The sequence below is a fragment of the Quercus lobata genome, chromosome 5 (assembly GCF_001633185.2).
Source record: "Quercus lobata isolate SW786 chromosome 5, ValleyOak3.0 Primary Assembly, whole genome shotgun sequence".
NCBI classification, from domain to species: Eukaryota; Viridiplantae; Streptophyta; class Magnoliopsida; order Fagales; family Fagaceae; genus Quercus; species Quercus lobata.
The window spans coordinates 868,520-893,732 of NC_044908.1; the positions used below are offsets into that span (position 1 = coordinate 868,520).

Here is a 25,213-nt window from a genome sequence, read left to right on the forward strand (position 1 = left end):
TAACTACTAGGATACTTAAAGTGATTATGCTAAATTATACTTATTAAATATATATTTTGCTAGTGGCTTGGTAACTTTGAATATATTTTAAAAAGAAATTTTTGTCATTTTATTTATTAAAAGATAAAAAAGAAAAAAACTATTTAAAACCTTAATTAAGAAAAAAGTTATTTACTATAAAAAATTAAATAAGTTTTAAACTCTTTGATTCTTTCCTTAAATTTTTATTATTATTTTTATTTATTTTTATAATTTCCTTAAGGAAAAAAAGAAAAAGAAAAGAAAGGAAAGCCCATTAAAAGAGTCCATGTAGCTCTTTTGGCTCAGTCCTTTAAAAACAAAATGGGCATTTGTTATGGGTTGAAGTTTTCCCTTGTGGTCCAGCCTAGCCCATTGATTGGTCAATGATTGCTTGGCCTTGGCTCACTAGGCCCATAGGCCAAGTATAAATGGGGTGAGTTGGCCAAGCCCATTGTTGAACTTTTAGGTCATTGATATTCTTAATGGTATGGTGTGATTGGAACTTGGAAGGATAATAAACTTAGTGAATTCAATGGAATTTGTTTACCTAATATAAGCTGGTAAAAAGGAGACTATTTAATTAAAAGATAGGATTTAATAGCATATAAAGTGGATAGAGATTTAAATAAGATTGTGATTGTATTTGTGAATACCTATTAGTTTCTTGATATGATAATAAAGAACGATTATTATAGAGCTGTGAGATCAAAGGTAATTATTGAGTATTCCTAAAATACCATAAATGCATATTTTCTTATTTCGCATAATTGTAAGTCTCACTAATTAAATTTATGGTGAGGCCTACAATTCATGTGATAGGGGGAATACGCATTTATGATACTCTTGGAGTATTCAATAATTTTCCGACATCAAATCGAAATTTTATCATTGTCTATAAAAAAAAATTCAAAATTATTCACTCCATCCCTTATTATTGATATATTTAGTATATAACTTTTTTTAAGAAAAATGTAATTTATTGTATTATATTTTTAAATAAAAATATAAAAGTTTGCAAAACCACATTCTTTAATTGAAACTCAAATAAATTAGAAAGATCAAGTATGTATTATTTTTTTAAAAAAAGAAGAAGATATTTTGAAAAAAAAAAAGAACCAATAACTAGAGAGGAAAGAAAGCAACATCTGTATTCAATGTAGATTGTAGAATCTAGAAGGAAGCTAGCTATATAGCGGAAAGAAAAGTGAAGTTTCCCAAAACTGTCCTAGCCAACGCGGAAGATACAAGAGCTGGGGGGGCAAAAACGTAATTAAGCCAAACAAAAAGGCAAAAAGTAAAACCCGTCTTCAACGCCATACCCACACCATACCTGAGAGGCTGAGAGAGAGAGACAGAGAGAGAGAGAGCTCAATTTTCAATTTTGAGGTCAGAAAGCTTCAGCTTCTGCTTCTGTTTTTGCTTTTGCTTTTGCTTTTGGCTTTTAGGGGAGAGGAGAGAGGTCACTCACTGTAAAAACGAGTTTGGTCGGTCTGACCGAGTCGGCTCAATTATCAAGCACCAATCTCCAATTTCTCATCAGATCTCACTCCAGGTTATTTCTCTTTCCCTCTCGATTTTCTCATTATAATTGATAATTCTTTTAGAGCTGTTGATTTTCCATGTTTCTAATTTTTTTTTTTTTTTTTTTAATTTCATAGCTTTTATTTATTTTTTGCTTCGATCCGGATGTGTATTACAAGCGAAGATAAATATTTGTGAATTTTAAATTAAATTAAATTAAATTGAATGAACCTGAAAATTTGCGATTTTTAGCAATCTAACCTAAATTAGTATTCCCTAAGACAAATTAAATAGAGTTTGGGGGCTTTTCATGCCTGTTACTTCAATACTCTTAATCTTACATGTTTTGCTAAACTGTTAAATATATATGTAATCCTCTTCTGAGGAGCCTAGATATTACAATGGAATGATTGTCTCTTGGGTGATGTCCACATAAATGGCAGTAATTTATCCCAAAAAAAATTCTTTTTGCCAATGAACTCTGGGTCAAATGGGTGGAGGGCAGAGTCATGGGTTCAAAATCTATTCATTGCAAAATTAGTCATTTGCAAAATTATATTGTTTCATTACAATCTAGGGCTTCACTAGGGTCTTACAGAACCATCATATTCGCAATAATTTCTAGTTTTATTGAACACACCAAGCGATATATGGTTTCTGCGGTCATTTTAGATTGTGGAGTAAGGTGATTTTGAGGTCTTGTCAGGAAGATTAATTCTAGTTATTTGTGAGTAGAGTGTGGCGAGTGCTCCTTACTCATGATATTTCTCCCTTGGCTTTTATCTAGTTACCTATTCACTTCCTTTAAGATGCTCCCATTTAGGAGGGATGGGTTTGATATATGGATGGAAAATTTGATGCATTTAAACTTTGCTCTGGGTTTTGAAGTGATAATGGCGTAAAAATGTGTAAATGGCCAAGACACTTACTGCAAATAATGGATTCTAAACAATTTTATTGATATTGGCGGTGGTGGATGAGATACCATTTTAGTAAAATTCAATTATCTTTTCGCCCTTTTTAAAACTCATAATGATGAGGGGCATTTTCTTGATACTTGATACAAAGCAATATCCATATTGTTTTAGATAATACTTCATATGGGCATTCATTTGAGATGTGTGTAAGGTTTGCTCTCCTATCCAGTCTGGGGGTCTAGCAATTTGAAATTTAAGACATTTTAATGGAGCGCTATTGGGAAAATGGTTGTGTAGATTTGGGTCTAAAGAGAGAAGCCTTATGGAGAAGGGTTATAAGGGTTAAATATGGAAGTGAGGAGGGAAGTTGGTGCTCTAATTTTGTTCCAGGCTCCTTTGGTGTGAGTTTATGGAAGACTATTAGTAGTGGCTCGTCTACTTTTTCTCGCCATATTCAGTTTGAGATTGGAGATGGGACTAGAGTGAAATTCTGGCCTGATATCCGGTGAGAGGATAATCCTTTGAGTGTGTGTTTTCCGGAATTATTCAGAATCAGTAGTGTTAAGGAAGCTTATGTGGCTGATCTCATGCAATTCCCTAATGGGGTTCTTTATTGGGACTTGGAGCTCGTGCGAGCAATTTAAGATTGGGAATTGGAATCTTTGTCTATTTTTTTGGATGTTATATATGGAGTCTTGTTGAGGGGTATTGGTGAGGATAGGATGTGTTGGATTCTTGCTAAGAGTAGGGGCTTTGAGGTGAGTAGTTATTATTAGGCTTTGTTGGGTGTATTTAGTCCTTCCCTTGGAGAAGTATTTGGAAGCAAAAGGTTCCTTACAGAGTCGCATTTTTTGTTTGGATTGCAGCTTTGGGAACTATATTGACTATTGATAATTTATGTAAGAGGAAGGTAGTGATCATGATTGGTGTTATATGTGCAGAAGTAAGGGAGAGTCGGTAGATCAATTTTTATTACATTGTCCTATTGTTTTTGAGTTGTGTTCCTTGGTGTTCACCTTGTTTGGTATATACTAGGCAATGCCAAAGATTGTGGTTGAGCTCCTAGCATGTTTGCAAGGAAATTTTGGTCATTATCATAATGGTGTTATCTGGATGGCTGTCTCTCATTGTTTGATGTGGTGCATTTGGTAGGAGAGAAACAACTGGTGTTTTGACATTAGCCGACTTAAAACTTCTCTTTTTTAAAACACTATCGGATTGGATGTCTATCATAGGAAATCATTCTATTTTTTCGGTTTCTGATTTGATGGATGCTTGTAATTTGTGTATTTGATTGTTTTGGTCCCCTATTGTATACTTCCTGTATACTTGGGTGACTCCTTTTTGTAACTTTGAATAAAATTTTCTTTACTTATAAAAAAAAAGGTTTTCATTCAGCTAAATCTGTAAATCCATCATAGCATTTCAGTCTTCACTTTGAGGGATTTCATTTATTTTTATTTTAACTGCATGGATATGTGAGAAGAACATCTTTGTAGAGAGGACTAGTCTGCAATTTCTGCACTAGTTTTATGCCATGTTAGAAATGCCAACATGCATAGTGGTGGAAATTGTTGTGTGTGGAAAGCATCTTGTGTTTTATCAAAACTTGATATATGTCTTCTCATATCCATTATAGAATCAACATTGTTATTTTGTTTATTTCCATAAATATGCTGTTGTCTCAATTGCTTTCCTTCATTATACATCTACTTAGACTTTACTTAAATTCTTTTTGGGTTTCATTTAATATCATTTACTGTTTCAGAAATTATGGGCTGCATATTCTTTTTTAACAATTTGATTTGTTTTCTCATTTTATTAGTTATTTCTTTAACCTTTACAGAGGTTTATAGTATTAAAATATTTGAACATATTTTTTTGTAATGATCTAATTATTGCCTTCATCTTCTATTCTGTTTTTCAGGAACACAGTAATTTTTGTATAGGAAGAAAGGATTGGGTAGGGCTTGATTTACTAGTTTCAGAATTTATTAGATGGCAGAGAAGTCGTGCATCAAGCGCCTTCAGAAGGAATATAGAGCACTTTGTAAAGTATGTCTTCTTTTGTTACATTAATTTTTTATTTAACTATTATTTTCAGAGGTTTATAATACGTGAATCTTTACTGGGAGTAACTTATCAAAAGAATGTTGTCCCTCAGTAATATACTATTTTCAGCTTAATTCTGGCTTGAGTAAGTTGGATCACCCATGTCTCAAATGTGTTTTGGCCTGGTGGTGATCCACACCATGGAGTAGATGCCATATGTTGAAATCCTATTGTTTGCCTTAAAATTGACCAAGAAAGGATTAAAGATATCCTGATTAATTTAAGATCATCTGTCAGACCTTTGATTTGTCTTCCTTCTTGGATTGGATCTTCTTGGATGATAAATGTGCATTAAATAATGCATAGGATGGCCCTTTTTTTTTGGCTTTTTTTGGCTTTGCCGGAACTAATTCCACACATGACGTTTAGACAATGCTGATTGTGTTTCCTTTGAACTTGTAGGAACCAGTTTCCCATGTTGTGGCCCGTCCTTCCCCAAATGACATTCTTGAGTGGCGTAAGTGTATCCAAATCTTTATCTTCTTCTGCAGAATATCTTTAAACCCTCAACGTTATAAATTGAAAATTATTTCCCTAAAAATAATTGGACTCTGCTGCCGCATTTGTTTTTCTCTTTATGCATATGAGATAAGGAATTATTTAGACATTTAGGAATTTTGTGTAACGACCTTGCCCCAATTGTGTAGATATTGTTTTCTTTGGGGCCCATACCCCTCACAGTTTTGTTCTCCCCCAAAGCACACAACAAGGAAAAGGCCTCTACACATTAAAGAGAGGTCACTCCTTATAAACACATCCCCATATGCTTCCCTAGGTGATGTGGGATTCCATGGATTGCAAGACCCCTTTTTGGGTCTCGACATTTTGGCTGATGCTATAGTAGATAATAAAAATGAACTGTGAGATTATTGGTCATATTTTCCAATTTTTTTTTTTTTTTTTTGGTCATTATTTATATAAAGAACTTCACTCATTGGTGGCCGATGGGACTAACCTCTACCTCATGCGAGGTTGAAGAGTCATTGCTTAACATATCAAGCATTTTGCATGGTAAACATTTACAATGTGTTTGGATGAGAGTATAGGGAAAGGGTAACCATTCCCCTCCCCTCTCCTCTCCCTCCAAACTTCCAAACACACTTTACTGTTAGTGTTCAGTTCAATTTCACCCAGGTTTATTGCATGTGCTGACATGTGATGCTTCTTTGTGCATAAGATGGGGTCATATATCTACATGATATTCCTTATCTCCTGATCTTGATTTTGTCTTTCTGCTCTCTCAGCTACTTAAGTATCATTATTTTGGTTGGACATTCTTAATTTTGACTTTATGTTCCAGATTATGTGTTGGAGGGAAGTGAAGGAACACCTTTTGCAGGTTTGTTATCAGTGTTTAGTATTAGTTACTGAACGTATTTTGTCCTATCTCTTTTGTTTGTCCTGATCATATAGTATTCTGAGACTCGTTTATCTGATTTTGTTACCGGATAAGGTGGATATTACTATGGAAAGATCAAGTTTCCCTCAGAATATCCCTATAAACCTCCTGGAATTAGGTAATAATCTATTTTTCAGCTGCCAGACTTTTCTAATAAATCTCTTACTTGTAGAAGCAGTATTTGGATTTGTTAATGCATTTATTTTTGTCACTTCTAATTTTGATTCACATTTTCCTGCCTTGTAGCATGACCACTCCTAATGGACGATTCATGACACAAAAGAAAATCTGCTTATCTATGAGCGATTGTAAGTTTTTCAGGTTACTAGTTGAAGAAAACCATTTCTTTTCTTTGACAACTGATTTTATGTTTGACTTGACTTTTTTATTTGCAGTTCATCCTGAAAGTTGGAATCCGATGTGGTCTGTATCAAGGTAGGACAGATTCTAGTTCTGAAGTACTCTTTTTTGTGTATATGTTTTATATTACATTCTGTTATTTGCATTCTGACAAGTTGTTTTTAAAAGGAATAGTTATAGTACTTTTTTAGCCTTTCACTAAAATTTTTCTTCCTCATGAATGCAGCATACTCACAGGGCTTCTTTCATTCATGGTGAGTTATTGTGACCCTTTCATATTCTAGTTTCATGAACAGTATCTCACATTTCCGCAGTTTGGATAGTGGGCACCTTCTGATTTTGTCTTTGTTTGCAATTTTTTACAAACAATTGTTTGTAAAAATGCAATTGTACTAATGCTGACCTGATTAGTTTATGAGGATCCATAGTAGACCTTAGTTTTGGGACTAAGGCTTAGTTGGATTGAGTTGAAATTGAAATCCACTCTTTCCAAGAAATGTGAAATTTTCTTTAATGGGCTCAAAGATTGACAGCAACTTTTATTGGCATATACTTGAAGCATATCTGAAGTTATTATTGATTCTTAAAATGTGCTAATGTGAGGATACATTTCCTTCCTGCAGATGGACAATAGTCCTACCACTGGCAGTGTGAACACTACTGTTGCTGAGAAGCAACGTCTAGCAAAGTCCTCCCTTGCTTTCAATTGTAAGAAGTAAGTACATTGCATCATCAAGACAGGATTTTGTCATTTTTTTTCCCCAGTTCTAAGTTGAACCTGTAAGTAGTTTTTTACGTCCATTTTATGCATATACTGGTGCCCATTCTTGCCCATGACATATGGATGAATGGCCTATGAGTTATATCTATCCGTGTGTGTGTGTGTGTGTGTGGCTCATTACCAGATGTCTAAATATGTTCCTGTTATCTCTTTCCAAAGGTCTTGTTGACTAATATTCAACTTTAGCTGTGGTAAAAGTGGTTTGCTTTACTTATAACTTTGTTTGCTTGAAACTAGGCCTGAATCTATGCAATAGAAGTGATGAATAGAATTTGGCTTTGTAGAACGGCGCCACAATTTTTTTAAGATTTAATATTAAATTTCTTTACCTTTTACTTGCTTTCAGACACAAACAACTCCTTTCTATCAGTATGGTCGGTTGCAACAACCGTCACCTTACATCATTTCTTATTTTTCAACTGTTTTCAGCATCTATATGGTAGTTTCAATCTTAAATTCTAACTGGATCTGACTTTCGTAATCACAACAGCGCAACATTCAGGAAATTGTTTCCTGAGTATGTGGAGAAGTATAACCAGCAGCTGCTTTCTGAGAAGCTTGCTGCAGAGCAGGTGTCACCAGAGCTGACCCAAGAAGAAAATTCCTCGCTCATGTTGGAAAGAGTTCCCAAATCTGTGGGAGAAGATGTAAAAAGAGTAGATGCAGTGCAAGATAGGAGGAAAGCCAAGAAGGAGTCATTCCCTACTTGGATGATGTTCTTGCTCGTTTCCATCTTTGGCATCGTAATGGCACTGCCCTTGCTTCAACTTTGATATCTAGGCAACAAAAAATATATTCATAGGATCACTGAACATACAGGCATTTGGAAGTCAAGGGATGCATTCTAAATGCTTCTTAAGTTTGTCAAGTGTCTAACATAATTTTTGTATAGGGTTGATGCTGGGGAGGTTCAGTTGGATCTTCCTCTTGTTGATGTTTTCTCCTTTAAGTCAATGTTGACTGTCTGGTAGTCGATGTTCAAACATTTACATGCCTGTGATGTTCTCTTATTGTAGTCAGTTTTGTGTTGGTACTCTTAATTTTTTCCGTTTCTTCTTTTCTTTAATTCTCTCTATACTCCCACGTTGACTGCCTACACTGAAATCTTACAGCCTGGAGGTGGTGATTTTTGGTGGGAGCATGTTTTGAATTACTGAGTTTTGTCCTGCACGGGTGTGTTTCTGTGGCTACTTAGCACGAATTCTTGAGCTAATCAAAACTATTTACCCATTAGACCGTTTATGATGGCTTTAGATCTCTGCAGCTTCATCTCATTTAGAGATTGATTACCCATTAACGTGTTCCTTGCTGCCGTTGATGCCAAGGCCTGTGCCCGTTTGGAAGACAGTTGGAGAACCATTTGCAGATGTGTTCATGGGATTCTTAATGGCTTTTAACAATAGGGATGGCCAACAGGGTGGGGTGGGGTGGGGTGGGTTGGCGTTGGATCATGGTTCTCCCATTTGTGCCATCTCTCATCTCTTCAGGGGTAGGAGTGGAGTTGGCTAGGGCAGGATAAATTTGACTTGGTATTGCTATCTTTAATGAAAGGGACGGGTCACTGTGAGAGTGTTCTAAGAGAGTGTTAAGTTTTTTGGGGATGGTAAGATGATATATATTTATATAGATATAGAATAAAAAAAATATCTCAAAGTGTTGATCTTTTATTCTATTCTAGATGTCCCAAAGTGTAATTCTCTTTGAAAAAAAAAAAAAAAAAAATCTGTCATACCGTTTACTTTATTTAGAAAGTTAATATCATGATATCTAATTTAAATTAAAAAGAAAGTTAATACTATGATATCTAATTCAAATTAATAAGAATAGTTTTGAAAAATTGTACTCCCTCCGTCCCAAATTGTTTGGTCTGTGTTTTATTTTGGAATTTCCCAAAATTATGTTTTATTTGAAAAGTCAAACATCATTAATTTATTAACATTCCTTTTATGCCCTTAATTTATTTGTGGGAGCATTTTTTTAAATTAAAAAAAATTAAAAACTTAAATTTTGAAATCCACTCTATATGTCATCTTTATTCAAATTATGTAAAAAATGTTTTAAAATATTATTTTGATAAATTTGTTTAAGGGTAATTTAGGAAATTTATAATTTTTTTTTTTAAGAGATAAGGCAGTTAATGACATTTTCCTAAATAATTGGACTTTTCTAAATAGGCCAAACAATTTGGGATGGAGGGAGTACTTTTTTAGCTTATAGACAATGCAATAAAAAATGTTCTCTTTAAAAGTTAGATTTTCTAAATAGGATCAATAATTTGGGGCATAAGTGGTATATATATATATGTACACACACACTTGAGATGGGGTGAGGTTGTCCCTTCTTTGGGGCGGATGAGGTGGGATGTGACATTTTTATTATGCTTACTTCCATACTATCTGTAAAAGGCCTTGGATGTCCTAATATTAATTAATCATAAACATTTTTTAATGAATAATAAAAAACCTGAAAGAAATTATGACAGAGGGAGATTGATACCATCTCTTTTAAGTTTGTCAAGCAAAAATCAAGGATAAAGGTGATGGAGATCTTTATTTCACAATTACTCAAAAGAGTTCATCTAGCTCTATTATGGGCAACAAAGTTTGTTACAGTCCAATCAAAAGGATTTTAAATACACCCAGTCCTAGCAATAATATTTACAATAGACCAATGAGGAGAATTCACAAAGCTTTGAAGTGGTTAGATCACAAATGGAGCATTTCCTTCACAAATTACATGGGTGGTACCCGATTCTATTGCCTTTTTTGCTCCTAGAAGAGTTAGCGTATTATATTTTATTATTTTGACCAATTAAGCACAAAAGATCTATTACTTCCCTCTAAGATTGCTTTAGGACGTGGTTTCTTGTCAATCATATTATGTCACATTATACTACCATAAATAATATGAATTTCATTGCTTCTTCCTTTGGAACACTCAACTTTTCTTTTGGTTGGATCATAGATATAACCCAATCTTTATTTATTTATTTATTTTTGAGAAGACAGATATAACCCAATTAGTAATGAAAGTTTATTTTATTTTAATTTTTTTTATCGCAACCGTCAGTAATGAAGTCAAAATGCGTATAAAAAAATCTAATAGGCCTTGGGAGTCACTCCAAATGAATTTTGTTATTAGGCAATGCATTTATATTTAGGGTATGTTTGGATACTGTTTATTTTGTTGAAAACTGAAAATTAAAAATACTGTAGCAAAATAATTTTTAAATATGTGAATAGTGCAGTGAGATCCATTTTTAATGAAAGTTTTGGTTAAAAAAGAGGTTTGTGGGTCTGTGAACAGTGTACAGGACACACTAAATAGTGCAATTTCAGTGGAAATTTTACCGTCAAAGAGGTAGTGGGTCCCGTGCACAGTGCACGAGACCCACTAATAGACAACATTCCACATGATGGAGCGCTTCTCAATAAAAAAAAAGAAAAAAAAGGAAAACGCAAATGCATAACCGCTAGTTGCAATCCAAACGCATACTTTAGTGTCTTTTTAGCAAAGATTATTTTTGCCAACTTATTTTACTATTTAGCTCATTTTTGCTATTATTCATGGGTCTCACTGCACTTTTTGTTACTATTTATAGATCTCACTGTATTATTTCAGCTCATTTTTACCTTTATCTTCAGTATTTTTAGCAAAATAAGCAGATTCCAGACATACACTTATTTAAAGATTTCTTCCTCAGCCTCATAATATACTCTCTTTTTTCTCTATATTAGTCATTTTTTATTTTTATTATAGACTTAGTTGGGACTATTTGTCCATGCCAAATTATTCTCAACAATAATAGTTTGTCTTTCTTTTAAGAATATTAAGTATTTTTAACACACACTGAGAGAGGGGAGAAAGATCTTTTTTCAAAAAAAAGTTTGTCTTTCTTGAATTTTTAGTTTCTAAAGATTTTTTCATAGGTTCTAGTTAGCTCAACTGGTAAAATTTCTTATGATTGAACAAGAGATCTAGGGTTCAATCCTTGCCTATACCAAAAACTGATTGGTGTCTTGGTCTGATGATAAAGAACTATCATTCATAGCGGACGCTATAAGTTGAAACTTTCTCCAATTTTATTTTATTTTATTATTATTTTTTTATTTTTTTCATTCTTTGCCCTTGTGCGGAGGGTTGTTCTCAAGTCCTCTATCCAAGCAAAGCGCATTTATGCTTTGCTTTCATTCTTTTTTTGAGGTTGTCTTTTTTATGTAATCAATTCTTTATTTCAGGAGCTTTATTTAGTTCCCTGTTCCAGTTTTATTGATGATTGATTCCATTGATATTTAGTGGCATAGGCTATGAGAGGAAAGAGTTTGATTTATTCTTGAAAATTTTATGATCATATTGAATTGAATATTGTAACATTGTCTTAAAAGACATTATCATTAGCAAACCATGTTACACTGTCTCTTCTAGGGAAATCATTGCATAGGGGCTGTAGTTGTGGTATGAATGATATTGTTTTCTATTTTTGACTCATTTTTTATTTATTTATTTTACACATGGTGGTGGGGTCAAGATCGAATTTGTTCTCATTTCATGTCAAGCACATTGTCTGGTGAGGGTGGCATTGGTCTTTATTCTTTAATCACAAATTGAAATTTTTGTACGACAGGAACCATACAACACGCCTTAAACCAAGGGGAAGGATATATGATTATGATTACTGATTATGACATTTAAAAAAAGTTCTCGCATTTCCCTCCCAAACTTCTAAAACTAAAGGTCTCGAAGTCCCCGAAACATGCGCTAGATTTGTCGCTCTAGGATCTATCATTTCCTTTAATCCTTTTTGCTTTATAATTAGTATATACTATTTTTTTTAATTATTATTATTACTATTAAACGATTAATTTCAGTTCCATTTTGTTAATCACATACTGTCAAAATCAAATTCAGAACCCCACATAAACCCATTCTCTCTTTACATTGAAGAAGTTGTGAGACACAAGTCTAACCCAAAAGAGGGGTTTGCGTGTTGAGGGGTTGATTCATTATTTGGCCCCATTAAAGGTAAGAGTATGTATGAATGCAAACAAAAGTTAGTCCCCATTAATTTTTGTCACTGCTGACTAATATACCACTTTTTGCCTTGCGGGATAAGTTTGATCAAATACCTTTCATACTCAAAAAAGTTTTGTCACTTCTACGACAATTACAACTAAGCCTTTGTTACAAAATACATTGTGATTTTTTCACTTTCCTACTCACATCACTGCCCATTCTTTCTAAAACAAATGTGAATTATAAAGATTACACTGCCATTTCAACTACCAAAAGATTTTCTGTTATTTCTCTATTCTGTAACTCTCACTGTGATAGATAGGAGGATATCAATAGGGTAGTTGGCTTTTGTTTTTTTTTTGATGCTTGGAAGTACAATCTCTTATTAGTCGAATATGTTAGTCGAAGTGGTTAAAACATCTTATTTTCATTTAAGAGCTCCTTGTTTCCCGGCATTCCATCATCTTTTTCTTTGAGGACAGCACCAAATTGCAAATTCTCATTTTACTTCAAAATCCTTTTCTTGCTTCTAGCTATTATTTTTTCCACAATTTGGAGGATCATATTCAGAAACTCTCCCAACCAGTAAAGCTGAATGTTTCTTTTTGATTCTTGTCAAGCTTTGTTCTTTGAGTTTTCTTGCTTTGTTCTTGATATTGGACTTACAACTTTCAGGCAAAAATGAAGAAATCTCCAATATACCCGAAGTATGAAACAACTGATTATGAGGGTGATGGATTTGATTCTCATGTTGTGGACTTCTCGCAGGTGATTTTTCTAACTTTTTTTTTTCCTGTCAGTTTCTTGATGTTGGAGAAGACTTTTAATACGTTGAATCTTAGTCAACAGAGACCAGTCCAGTTTTTGACATGAACATTGTGTTCCCACCTCAAGTGTTTGCAATTACTACTCCCCCCCCCCCCCCCCCTCCTTTGACTTTGATTATCTCTAGTGTTGCACCAATTGATTGATCTCCAAAACCGAGTTTGTCATTGTAAATCATCTATGTTTTCATAAATATGATATCTACTATTATGCAATATATTCGAGTGTCTGTGTGTTGATATGTAATCCGTTCAAAAATCAATGTCACAATGTTGATCGGTATGTAAATGTATTTCCGGATTTGGCTTTGATTTAGTTCTTACAAGAAGCAAGACACCATGCAAGAGAAGTAGGTTTCCAGAGCTCATCACTGCATCCAGAAGAAAATGGAAAGAAAAGATTGGCCGAAGAGAAAAAGGGAAAGAAATCATGGAAAAATTCTCTCTTGTCATGGTGGAAAGCTGACAAAAAGAGCAAGCTTCAAGTGGAACCAGCAATTAGTTCTTGCAATTCAACTCCAAGACAGCGTCTTGTTTCTGGTCCAATACATGGCAGTGGCAAGACTAATGATTGCAGGTACCGGCATCCCACATCTGGGCCTATTACTGGCCTTTTTAACCCCACTAAGAGAGTGGAGAATGAGATATCTTATACGTGTCTTGACCAGCTTGACAGACCTCACGATGTTCAGACCTATGGACCTGTTTACCTGGTAACATAGTGGCATCAACAAGAAGTTGTTGATTCAAACCCCAATGTGGTGCTTATGCATTCTCTACATGAAAGTGTTCATTGGTCTGTTGTGAAGTTGGGGGAATTTTGAGGATGGAGAAAACTTTATGTTGAGGTGCAACAATTGATTTCTGAAGTTTTTAAATATTGGCTATGGCGGGTATGGCATTTGATCATTTTGTTGAAAAAGCAAGAAACTTGGAGACCTATTTTGTACAATTGAGTCATCCAAGTAACAAGAGAACTTCTTACTGATCAATTGTTATTCCATTTTGTCATTAATATCCTGTTTCCTTGGTACCTAATGTGATTTTTCAGAAATGTATGTTAACTTTACATTTACTGCTGATGCACTGTCAGAGAACAGAATTTTTAGTCTTGTAAAAGCAATTCAACCCAACATACCATGACATACCAAGTTTTCATCAAAAGACGCATTAGTTACTTAGATGTGGTAAAAATGACCTCAGGAGGTTCTTAATTCTATTTCTCAAGGGAACTGACTGCTTAAATACTGCTTCATTGGTATGATCAAGCAAACTTGGGAATTGAATAGAAAAAATAACATGATTGTCCACAGAAACAATAACGGTCCCTACTTACCTCATTCCATCTTGATTTTATTCCACCTATAATATCCTCGACAAGTCTTTACCGTATGCATGATTGTTACATACCAACCCTTGAGAAAGAAGGGTTTGTGGGTGGGGTAGCTGGGTGCCGGATGGTTAGTAGATTCTTTTAAAAATGAACCTAAATGTCGCCTAATCAAGTAAAGAGAAACCAACTGAAAAGGCAGGTATACTTAATTCAACAAAGCTAGAGTCTCTTGTCAACAATAGCACTGTGACAAACGCATCCCAAGATCAAAAGCCCGTTACCACTCCATTCCATATGCATGTTCCCAATTCTCTATTGAATTGAACATCAGAAATTGACCATGTTCCTAACATGAAAATTTATCAGATTCACATGAGCAAAGAGCTGGGGGCAGAGGTGCTTCTTTGATGTATCAATAAGAAAAAAGAATATGGCATAATACATCTTTTGTTTAAAATAAATAAATAAAGAAGATGATTTGTCCACCCTCTTTAACACGGCAAAGCCAATTTTACTTTCATACGATAGGGACATTTCAAGTAACTGTACAATTCTGTTTCAAGAACAGATATACAATATTCTAGTATAACAAGAAAAATAAGATTGTGGCGATCTCAACCTCAATTTGTCAAGATCAAGAATAAATGAACATGGAGCAAAGTAACATGAGGGAATTTTTTTCACTCCAAAACGAAGTAGTAATTCTCAAGAATGGTAGAACCAAGCATGAGCATTCAAGGGGTTCCAAAACAACAATTTCTCATTGCCAGAATAGTTTCTATACTAGCTAATATGTTCAGTCTAATAAAACTGGTTTTTAACTCTGTACTCTCCCTCCTTGTTCAACATCAACAGAACCGGGACTACAAGGATTTGATCTTCTCTCTCTGCTCAAAAGCCTCTTTAATGACCTCAATCTTGTTGTCATAGGTGACTTTGATTCCTCCTCGACAAACCTGCTTGCTGAAGGGGATAATGATGATGACAAATTCTCAGTCATCAGCCTTGGTATATCAATCACCAAAACTCCATCCGCTGGCCTAGTAGCAATACCCGATGAAGCGGAAGAAGACGAAGAAGGGCCTTCTTCCAAACAAGCAGTCCCAGTGCTTACCTGAGCCTGGTTTCCCCAAAACAACACGTTTGTTGGGAAATTTGGAGAGTCTATGGAATACCCAGAAGCCAAATTCTCGCCTTGAGGCTCATCAAGGACTAAAGCATTCTCTGCTACCGTTTCAGCATTAGTACTATTGGAGTTGGAGCCTTGAGGAGGAGCAACCGGATTTCGACAAATCGGACAGGTAGAGTGTGACTGAAACCACATGTCAATGCAATCAACGTGGAAACCATGGTTGCATTTGGGTAGCAGCCTAGCTTTCTCTCCTCCCTCAAGCTCAGAAAGGCAAACAGCACATTCCAAACCATCTTTGAAGTCTTTTGGATTGAATTCCAATACGGGAATTGAACGCAGGACTAATGGGTCAAGCCCTCTTCTCAAGTTGGCAACAGCAGGGTCTTGGCCTGGTGCAAAGACAAAGCGGCGGCGACGACGGCGGCGAGAACGAGGAGAAGTAGTGTTAGCTTCTTCAACGCTCCACCAAAACCATTTGGCGTAGAGATGGAGACACAGCACAAACACCACCACCGCGAAGAGTACAATTATGGCTACCACCATTATCTTCCCTGTTAATTCTACTACTGCTGAGTCATCCAGTTTAGATGGCTCGGAGCTACTCATGGTAATACTGATAGTTTTATGATCAAAGTTTGTGCCTTTTTCTGAAACCCAAATGAATGTATCAGCTAAGGATTCACTTTCGAGCTTGAACTTTGATGTCTTATAGAGATTCAGATGCCCGCAAGAACAAATGGACTTTCTCTGGTTTGTGGTTGAAGCAAAGACTAGTCAGGTCTTTGGGGGCTGATGTATTGAATTGAATGAGGTTTTAAACTTAAAGATGGAAAACTAGGAGCAAGTTTAGTTGGACTTGTTCTTTGGGCTAAAAATAATGAGGTGGGCTACTACGTGAGAGAGAGAGTGTGTGTGTGTGTTTTTTCAAACCCTCCACTTATGACTTTTCAAAGACTTTGGACGTGAGGAGGAAGAAGGAAAGAAGATGACGGCATTTGGTTTTTGGGTTGGGGTTGGTCCAAATGACGAAAGGAGACACTGTAGAAGAAGGTCCCTTTCCTCACTCCGTTGCTTCTTGGAATCTTGGTGGCTGCTGCTTGCCTTTTCTTTTTTGACTTGTTTTATGGCCTTGTACACACTTGGATTCTCTTTCTTATCCTCTATTCATTAACTTACCAATTACCATTCTTTGTGGATTTTGGATTCCAAATTTGTCATCAAGTATGTATACATATATATATTTGCTATAATTGTCCTCGTGTATATTAAGTTATTAACTAATCCTGTTATGTATCTTATTATGGTAATGGATCAAAAATAGGTACTATAGGATAAAAACATAATGTACAGATCAAATTTTCTTAAAATCACGTGGGAGAAATCTCATTCAACTTATATTAAACAGGTCATATAATTAAGAGTATATATAAATAATATTTTGATTTGCCATATAATGGGTTTGAGAAATCTATTATATAAGGAACCAATTAAGGCTGTCAAGGACAAAATCTAATCTAAAATCAAAGAAATAGTCTTTAAGATAGGATCCTAAAATTTTGTAAAGCTATTAAAAAATCACTGATAGTAATCTAACAACGTGGTGTTAGATTGCTAAATTTTCAAACTTTCAAACCCAACTTAATAACAATAATTAAATTGTCCCAATAGCTAGAAGAGCCTTATAAATTGCTGCTACTTGTGGCTTGAGCAATCAATTTGCCCTGATATCAATTTCAGCACATTATCTGCTTTCGCAAGTTGGGTGCGGCTTCAAAAATATATACCCAAATAATGAGAGTTTTTTTTTTTGGCTGAATCAAATAGTGAGAGTTGATAATAAATAAAATATCATTTCCGATTGCCATGGTCATATATAAGCAGGCAACTTTTGTGTAACATTTCAAGCGAATTCTTCAATGACCAGACTCACTAGTCATGAATCATAATCACTTAATTGGATCGGCTGCTAATCGCTCAACAACCATTAAATGGCTACACTTCTGTAACGCCATGTTTTTTTTAATAAATCCATGTTATTGACCTTAGCAAGCTTGAACTGCTGAACCCTAATTCATGACTTTGGCTCAACTTATATTTATTAGTTAATTGACCCTAAGGTGGGAGTTTAGTGGTTAAGCACCTCTTTCGCCTCACCTTAGCACTTGGGTTTGGGTCGTGCGAGACATGCTAGTATCAAGGTCGGCGGGACCATTTAGTGCGGGGGTTTAACTCGTCACAGTGAAAAATTACTTTCACCCAAGATTTTACCTTTAAAAGTTTATTTATTGTACTTTTAGAAAAAAAAATGATAAAAATAAGTTCATCTAGCAAATCCAAGAGAAAAAAAAAGAGTTCATCTAACCGACCAAAGTTTATGATAAGATGGAGGGTGAAGCATTTAGGGTCTAGTTGGATACTGTTTTTTTTGTTGAAAACTGAAAACTTATTACTGAAAACACTGTAACAAAATAATTTTTAAACTATAAATAGTGTCGTGGGACCCAGGATTTATTGTTTATGCACGTTTTTCACAAGTTTGATTGGATCGTGAATAGTGCCGTGAGAGTCAGCCAAAAAGGCAAAATCATTGCTAGGCAAACGCATGCTTAGGGTCTTTTTTTTTTTTCTTCCCTTTTTTTTAATATATAAAAAATAGCACTTAGGGTATTGAAGCTAGTCAATGGATTGATAGTGGTTGGATTTGCAGTCATTGACCTAAGCAAAATAAAAATTAGAGTCACAAAAACACAATGCCATCCAAGTCAAAGATCTGGTAATGAAAAAGGTTGTTCAAATCCAACACTGTTGAATTTGTGGGGGAAAAAAAATAAGTAAAAAGATGTGCAGTGAAGGGAATATACAGAAGATTTTGATGCATACAAATACTGTAGGCTTGTGCAAGATTTAAGGATGAGTGAATTAATTTAAAGGAAATTAGGCTAATAACTGATAAGAAAAGCAATGGAGTGGCCCAGCATTGTCACATGCTAATGTTTTACGTTTACCACTCCTTTAGCACAAAGCTCAAGATTACTTGATTTTTTTTAAATTAAACTGAAAAAAATAATGATTTTTAACCCGTAGAAGCCGCTTAAGCATCCAAATCCTTGGATGTGATGTTTAGGAGCGGCGATTCATATTTGCGTGTTAAGTTTGTGTTGTGTCAATTCATGAGTATTTGATTATACGAGTTAACGTTAACCCGACAGGTTTATTGAATGGTTCAAGATTCCTTAACCTTAACACGATATATTTATTAATGAGTTAGTTGTGTCGACCCGTTTATTAGATTTTATCAAAGTGAAAAAAAAAAAAAAAATTAGTACTAACCAAATTTATCTAAATTATGAAAAACAAAACAAATAAATTTTTTAAATATAAAATTCAAAACTAATGAGTAACTATATCACAAATAATTATTCAAAATTAAAGCATATCTCAATATTACAAATAATTAATTACAATATGTCAAAAAAAATAAACAAAAACAACTGTAGGGTCACGATTCGTGGCGGACCGTAACAGTGTCGGGTTCGCACGTAAAACGGCCCTAACAATATTATTTGTAGAGCGTGGGTTTGAAAGGCTAGGCCTTGATCGATAGGCGGTGGGTTTTTCAGGGGGTTCATACAAGGTTAAATGATCGTCACCCCTAGAGTACTTCTCATGGAGGTGGGATGGGAGGCTCTCGTTTCTTGGCCGTTTTTCCCCGCCCCCTTTTTTGGCGCACCTTCCTTTTTATTATATAGTCCGGCCTGGTTGATCCTGACCCTCCACTTGTAGGTCAGGCGGGAGCTTATCTCTGTGTCCGTCCCGTCAGCCATCCCATCTAACTTTCTATTAGTTGCATGGATCAAGGTTCACACTGTCCAAACGTCTTTTCTTTTCAACCATCTCTGGGTATTGGCAGGTGCATTTACTGAAGAAAGGACGCGTTTTCTTTAGTCCAACTTTCACACCCTGCTTCCCTATGGGCCCCATTTCGTTCACATCCCCTGGAGGGGGGCTGTTTGGGGGTTGCCTACACCGCAGTGTGGGTCCTTCTATTACAGCTCCGGAATACCGAGGACAGGGTAAGTCCTCAGCCATTCCCTTCGCCACGTCGGCCATTGACCATTCGTCCTCGGCAGGATACCCCTTCGGCACGGGTTCTGGGCCCAGGTAGAGTTTGGGCTGGGTTGCAGACCTCTCGGGCCCACAGGTGCAAAGATCAATTATGCCAAACAAATAGTCAAATGTATTAGAAAGAGTTTTGAATTTGACAATAGATTTTGTTGATACAAATATTTCTCACAATCTTTGATGTGGCAATGGCATGTTATGATTCAGCAATAAGTTGTACTATGTTAGTAACTCATGTTTACACGGGAAAACATGTGATTATGGGGGTGATTTTATCTAATTGAATGAGGTGATTATTTGAGATTTCGTGTTAAGTATTATGAATGAGTTATTTGACATTAAAATTAAGAAAATGAAATTGAACATGTGTACTGTAAGGACACGATTTGGTGACGAACCTAATAGTATTGGGTTCACACGTAAAAGGCTCAGACAATACAATTTTTAGAGCGTGGGTGTAAAGAATTAGGTTAACTATAGTACTTCCCTCCAAGATTTCCCTTAAACCTGTTTCAGGTACAAGGTCGGTCTCACAAATATTTTTCTTCTGTGAATCCTACCACTTTCCTTTCTTACTTTCTTCTCTCTTGTTTTTCTCCGTTTCTTCATCCTTCTCTTTTTCTCCTTTCTTTCCCGATCCGATCCCCCGTTTCAGGTTCTTCTTTTAGTTTATATACTTTCCTTTGCGCTTCATCCTTGCCGCACACGTGTAGGTTAGGTTCGGAGGATTTCTTTTTGTCCCATCTGGCACCTCCTGGAACTTCCTATGGGCAGCTGTAAGACTGCCTTCCCACTGTTCAGGTATCACCTCCACATTAATGCGGCCAGAGAGTTGGTTGAGAGGTCATTAATGCGGAGGTAGCTTTAGCTTCAGATATTTGTTTGCCTTATCTCTTTCACTTTTAGTCGGCTACTCTACCCTTTGAGATGACCGAATTCGGAGCTCTGATCGTAATGAGCCCACGTCTTGATCGTCCTCGGAAACGATCGTCCTCGGACGAGTTATGCTGAGGACCAGGGTATCCTCGGACGGATATACGATCTCTGATGGGCTGCTGGCCCAACAGTCCTGACCCCATTCTGAACCCTAGGGGCCCATCAATCGAACGATCCCCACAACAACTAATAAGTTTATATACCTAAGGTTTGAAGGCTATATTGATAAAATGTCATTTAATTAAATAGATCAGACGGATCAAACGGTTTCTATGGGTTGGACATAAACCCGACACGTTTATTAAACGGGTCATTGTATCAACCTAAATATGAAACAAACCCGTTAAGCATCAACTTATAACCTGCTAATTTTGTGTCGTGTTGTATTGAGTTTGCCGTTTGTATCAAATTTGGCCACCCCTCGTGACGTTGAACGGGAGAGGAATTTTTTTAATTTTTTTAAAATTTTAATTAACTCAATTGGTCAAGTTCTATGACATGCCTTCGATATGATTATTATTTTTTAAATATCTTATTAGGTAAAGATATCGATTAGTTTTGGTGTAAATGTATTTGAACTTAAATATCTTATTCAAGGACAATTATTTATATCAATTTAAGTAAGTAGAATATATTGTATCTTATCCTAAAAATCATAGTTTTTTGTCTTCTTAAGAAAGGAATTATGTTAATCAATAAACTCTTGTGGTCCTAACCATTATATTAAAAGCCAGGTATAGTAGCCTTACTCTGTTCCATTTCCCTTCTTTGTTTCAGAAATAGCAATCATAAGTTTTTCAAAATAAAAAAGAAAAAAAGAAAAAGAAGAAGAAGAAGCAATCATATTTCAAGAAAAATGGGGTAAAGCAAATCTGAAAAGGTAAGAATTAATCATCCGAAAGAATGTAAATTAGTAAGAATCAACATGATCCATGTAACTATAGAAGCAATAATTACTTATTAATCAGTCTTGAAAAAGATGAGAAAATTTGTTACATTCTCGCATATGTCACAACAAAATTTCAATTATAAAATACATTGAATCTTAATAAAGCTTCATGAATTTTTCTCAGAGATTTTGTTGTTTATTTAATTCCTTGGAGGTTATAAAGGAATTGCGTAAAGCTCCGAATCAATCAAACCTTTCCCGCAACTTAATTGGTTTCCTGTCACTGGCCACAATTTTGGGCTTTAAATCAAATATAGAAGACGTAGGTCCAAAAATAAAATATACAAAGACAAAATGATTAATTGGGAATGATATATTTTTTTTTAAATTTTTCCTGTCATTATGGACATTGATGCCATTTATTTGTGGAAAAAGCATAAAAACATCTTATCAAAAAAAAAAAAAAAAGCATAAAAACAGTAACGTGTACGATTGGCACATGACATCCATAACTTTGTCTTTTGAGAAAGTACCTAAAATATAGAATTTTATTTATTATTTATTTTGGGGCTAATAAGAAAGCTGGGAGATAGTGACTTTGATGCCACAGGAAAATGGCCAGTGTTTTTGTTTGAAATGGGCTTTGTCTCTTGCTCCCGCCTGTTGGGCCTAGTACTGTGGATTAGTTCGAGAATGCATAATTGAGCTAGATCGATTAAGGAGGCCCAAACTCATATACAGTATTGTTTATGTAAATGGTGAATCTCATGTTGGAGGTAATTTGGTCAATTGTCAATGATCCAATTGGTTTATTGGTATCATCACCTTGTGAAATGGAAGAAGGAATCTCAAATTCTATAGAGTTTTGTGTTCTTTTCCTTTTTTTTTGGGTAGTATATTGTGGCTCAAGTAGTCCAAACTAATTGTAGGCCCATGTACGTGTAAAACAAACATATTAACTTTAAGTTAATTTATGGTTAGACTAGACTTAATCAAATATTTTCTAGTATATAAACCTTACATACGATTCATTGTAACACATGTACTTAATATAATATAGCTGTCAAGGGCTTTTTTTGTGTGGATATAGGTTGTTAGGCCGAACCATGTAAAGTGCTATGTGTACTCTTTCTTTCATGCTTTTGCTCATCATTCAATTATTTAATCATCATACACAATTACGCAACAACTTTTACAGTCTTGAAATTTCATTTCAAGCTATTAATAAAAAAAAAAAAATTATTTTTCTTTTTTTCGCAATTCTATTTTTTCCTTAATTTATAAAATGCATTTATGAATTTTAAAAACAAGAAAATTGTTTTTTGCTCTTAAAAATAAGTTTTTCAAAACAAGAAACTGAAAACATTTAATTAGTTACTAAAAATTGTATTAAGCAAGCAACAATGGTTTTAGAGGAGAGAGAGAGGCTATCACCATTGTGTAGTGTAATTAGTAACCACGATAGTCAATAATCAACTCTCTAGTACTAATTATAAAATTTGGTCTACTAGCTCAAGTTGGCGCATGTCATCTAAAATCCTTAATATTAAAATTTAAAAGTAATATTAATTCACTCAATTTTATTTCAAATAAAATTTGAGTTTGAACTCATTATCAAGTTAGATTACATGTCCACATTTGGTTTATTTTCTAACTTTATTTGCAAGTTATTACTTGGTTAGTTTATTCTTTCTTTATATATAATAAGCACCATAACTAAAAATAAACCCCTTAACAAATTTATAGTAATAATTAATAACTAAATTATAATTGAAATTGTAAGGACACAATTCTCTGGCGGCCCAATAAGGATGTTGGGCTCGCGCATGAAAGATCCCTCACAATATGATTTGTAGAGAGTGGGCTTGAAAAGCTAGCTGTTGGTCACGGGGCGGTGCCCTGTCCTGGTTTTAAAGGAATTCGTGTAGAAAAAGGATTTGGGCTTGAACGTTTAAGCCCTACGACATCGCATCCTGTGGGATGGGCCTCCTCGGACTTAATCCGAGGACCACTAGGGTCTTACCCCGGTTACCCGGCGATGGTTTTTTTTCTGTAATCTCAGGTGGTGTTGAGATGTTCTCACCCAGATCGTCTCCCTTCTTTGGAGGTGGAATGGGAGTCCCCTTTCGATTTACTTTCTTCCTTCTTTTATACTCGTCTGCGTTAACTGTCCTTCGTCCACTTGTAGGGTCAGTCTTTACAAGATTGATATTTGTCCCATCAGTCTAATCCCAAAATTGTTGGGGATGGTTGATAAGGCTGCAGAGTACGGCTCTGTCAGGTGCAGAGTCTTATCCGGAAGGGTAATAAGGATAACTTCCCCTAAGATATTTTGGATCTCCTTACAAATTCGTTCCTATACCAGTTTTACCCCTTTATTCCGGTGGGATTCTGGATCTGCCGAGGACTGAACTGTCCTCGGCTGCCTCCCAAAACTGTTTTGTGCTCTGTATTGTAGAGCTTGGGCCATAGCTCTCCTCGGCTTGGGCCTTCGGTAAGAGCAACTGGGCCTGACCCTTAAATTATTGGGCCACACAATAGCCCCTCAAAACCCTGCTACCCGACTTCTTGGTTGGAAAGGAGGGTTTTGGTAAACCCGGACCTTAACCTTTTATGGTGTTTAAGCCGTGGACGGAGTAACCTGACATGTTTTATCAAGTAGCCCATTTTACGGAATTCAAACCTCTTCTTATCCAAGTAGTTGGTTTCTCCCATTGGCTTGGGTCCGAGGACCATACAAGACCTTGGTTTTGTATAAAACTTGTGATTTCTTTTTTTTTACTCGGCTTCCCCATAGGCTTGAGTCCGAGGACCATGCAAGGCCTTGGTTCTATCCAAAACTTGTAAAGTTTATTTTTTGTACTTGGTTTCCCCATAGGCTTGAATCCGAGGACTATGCAAGGCCTTCGTTTTGTCCAAAACTTGTAAAGTTTATTTTTTGTACTTGGTTTCCCCATAGGCTTGAGTCCGAGGACCATGCAAGGCCTTAGTTCTGTCCAAAACTTGTAAGGTTTATTCTTTGTACTTGGTTTCCCTATAGGCTTGAGTCCGAGGACCATGCAAGACCTTGGTTCTGTCCAAAACTTGTAAGGTTTATTCTTTGTACTTGGTTTCCCCATAGGCTTGAGTCCGAGGACCACGCAAGGCCTTGGTTCTGTCCCTGGGCCCATATGCAGAACGGGCCTGGGCTGCGAATTTACGGGGCCCACAAATTAAGAGGTATTTCCGTAGTCTTTGATCACGCGGTACTTTTTGGCGTCCCAGTGTTCGAGGTGCGCCTTCTCGAGACTCCTTTAACCTCAGGGTTGCAGACGACGTTGGAAATCGAGCCAGAGACATTTTGTCTGTAGCGTTCCTTGGGATGCTGCGTAAATTAAATGCCACCACCTCATCTTTTTAAATAAATAAGAGAGAAAGTTGCTTTACCTACGCACAAATCCTTCAGTTTCCTCCCTTAGCACCTCATGTTTGAGGCGAGGGTTGGGGAAAAGGAACTTTCTCCGCCACAGAGGCGCCATGTCCTCCTGAGGCTTAAAAGAGTGATGTACGGGCAAAAGAGGCATAAATTCAAGAGAATACTCCAGTTCGACAGAAGGGAAAGGGTGTTTCTCCCTCTTTTAGTCAAAATCCGAAGCAGGTTCTGGTCATGCCAGATTTTTGGTATGTCAGAAGAAGGAATTTCCGCCATCAGCGCCGTCTGCTTTGTAGCAGGCAAATTTTTGCAGGGGCTCCCCAACTTCCGGTTCCCTGCACCTTTTCTGTAGATGGTGTTAGCCTGAGGTCAGGTTCCCTGCACCTTTTCTTCACCGGTGCAGGCCCCAAGTTGGGTTCTTTGGCTGCCTGAGTTATGGGC

At 35.9% G+C, this 25,213-nt stretch overlaps 3 protein-coding genes across 4 annotated transcripts; 2 read left to right on the top strand and 1 right to left on the bottom strand.

Moving 5' to 3' along the window:
* Positions 1–1,208: 1,208 nt before the first annotated feature.
* Positions 1,209–8,176, top strand: LOC115991791 (probable ubiquitin-conjugating enzyme E2 33). Of its 2 annotated transcripts, XM_031115712.1 has the most exons (10): positions 1,216–1,573; positions 4,387–4,514; positions 4,974–5,028; positions 5,872–5,910; positions 6,025–6,088; positions 6,217–6,278; positions 6,366–6,405; positions 6,557–6,584; positions 6,954–7,045; positions 7,602–8,176. In XM_031115712.1, the coding sequence occupies exons 2-10, from the start codon at positions 4,458–4,460 to the stop codon at positions 7,882–7,884; spliced, it is 720 nt and encodes a 239-aa protein (XP_030971572.1). In that variant the 5' UTR covers positions 1,216–1,573; positions 4,387–4,457; the 3' UTR covers positions 7,885–8,176. The 2 variants fall into 2 exon arrangements, with proteins under 2 accessions (XP_030971571.1, XP_030971572.1); XM_031115711.1 differs by having other exon boundaries at positions 1,209–1,573; positions 6,217–6,405.
* A 3,896-nt stretch (positions 8,177–12,072) lies between these two features.
* Positions 12,073–13,993, top strand: LOC115992576. Its single transcript, XM_031116795.1, has 3 exons — positions 12,073–12,133; positions 12,800–12,892; positions 13,266–13,993. The coding sequence occupies exons 2-3, from the start codon at positions 12,806–12,808 to the stop codon at positions 13,668–13,670; spliced, it is 492 nt and encodes a 163-aa protein (XP_030972655.1). The 5' UTR covers positions 12,073–12,133; positions 12,800–12,805; the 3' UTR covers positions 13,671–13,993.
* A 673-nt stretch (positions 13,994–14,666) lies between these two features.
* Positions 14,667–16,357, bottom strand: LOC115992073 (RING-H2 finger protein ATL3-like). The gene has a single exon (XM_031116119.1). It carries the CDS (start codon positions 16,017–16,019, stop codon positions 15,099–15,101), a length of 921 nt encoding a protein of 306 aa, XP_030971979.1. The 5' UTR covers positions 16,020–16,357; the 3' UTR covers positions 14,667–15,098.
* Positions 16,358–25,213: the final 8,856 nt, after the last annotated feature.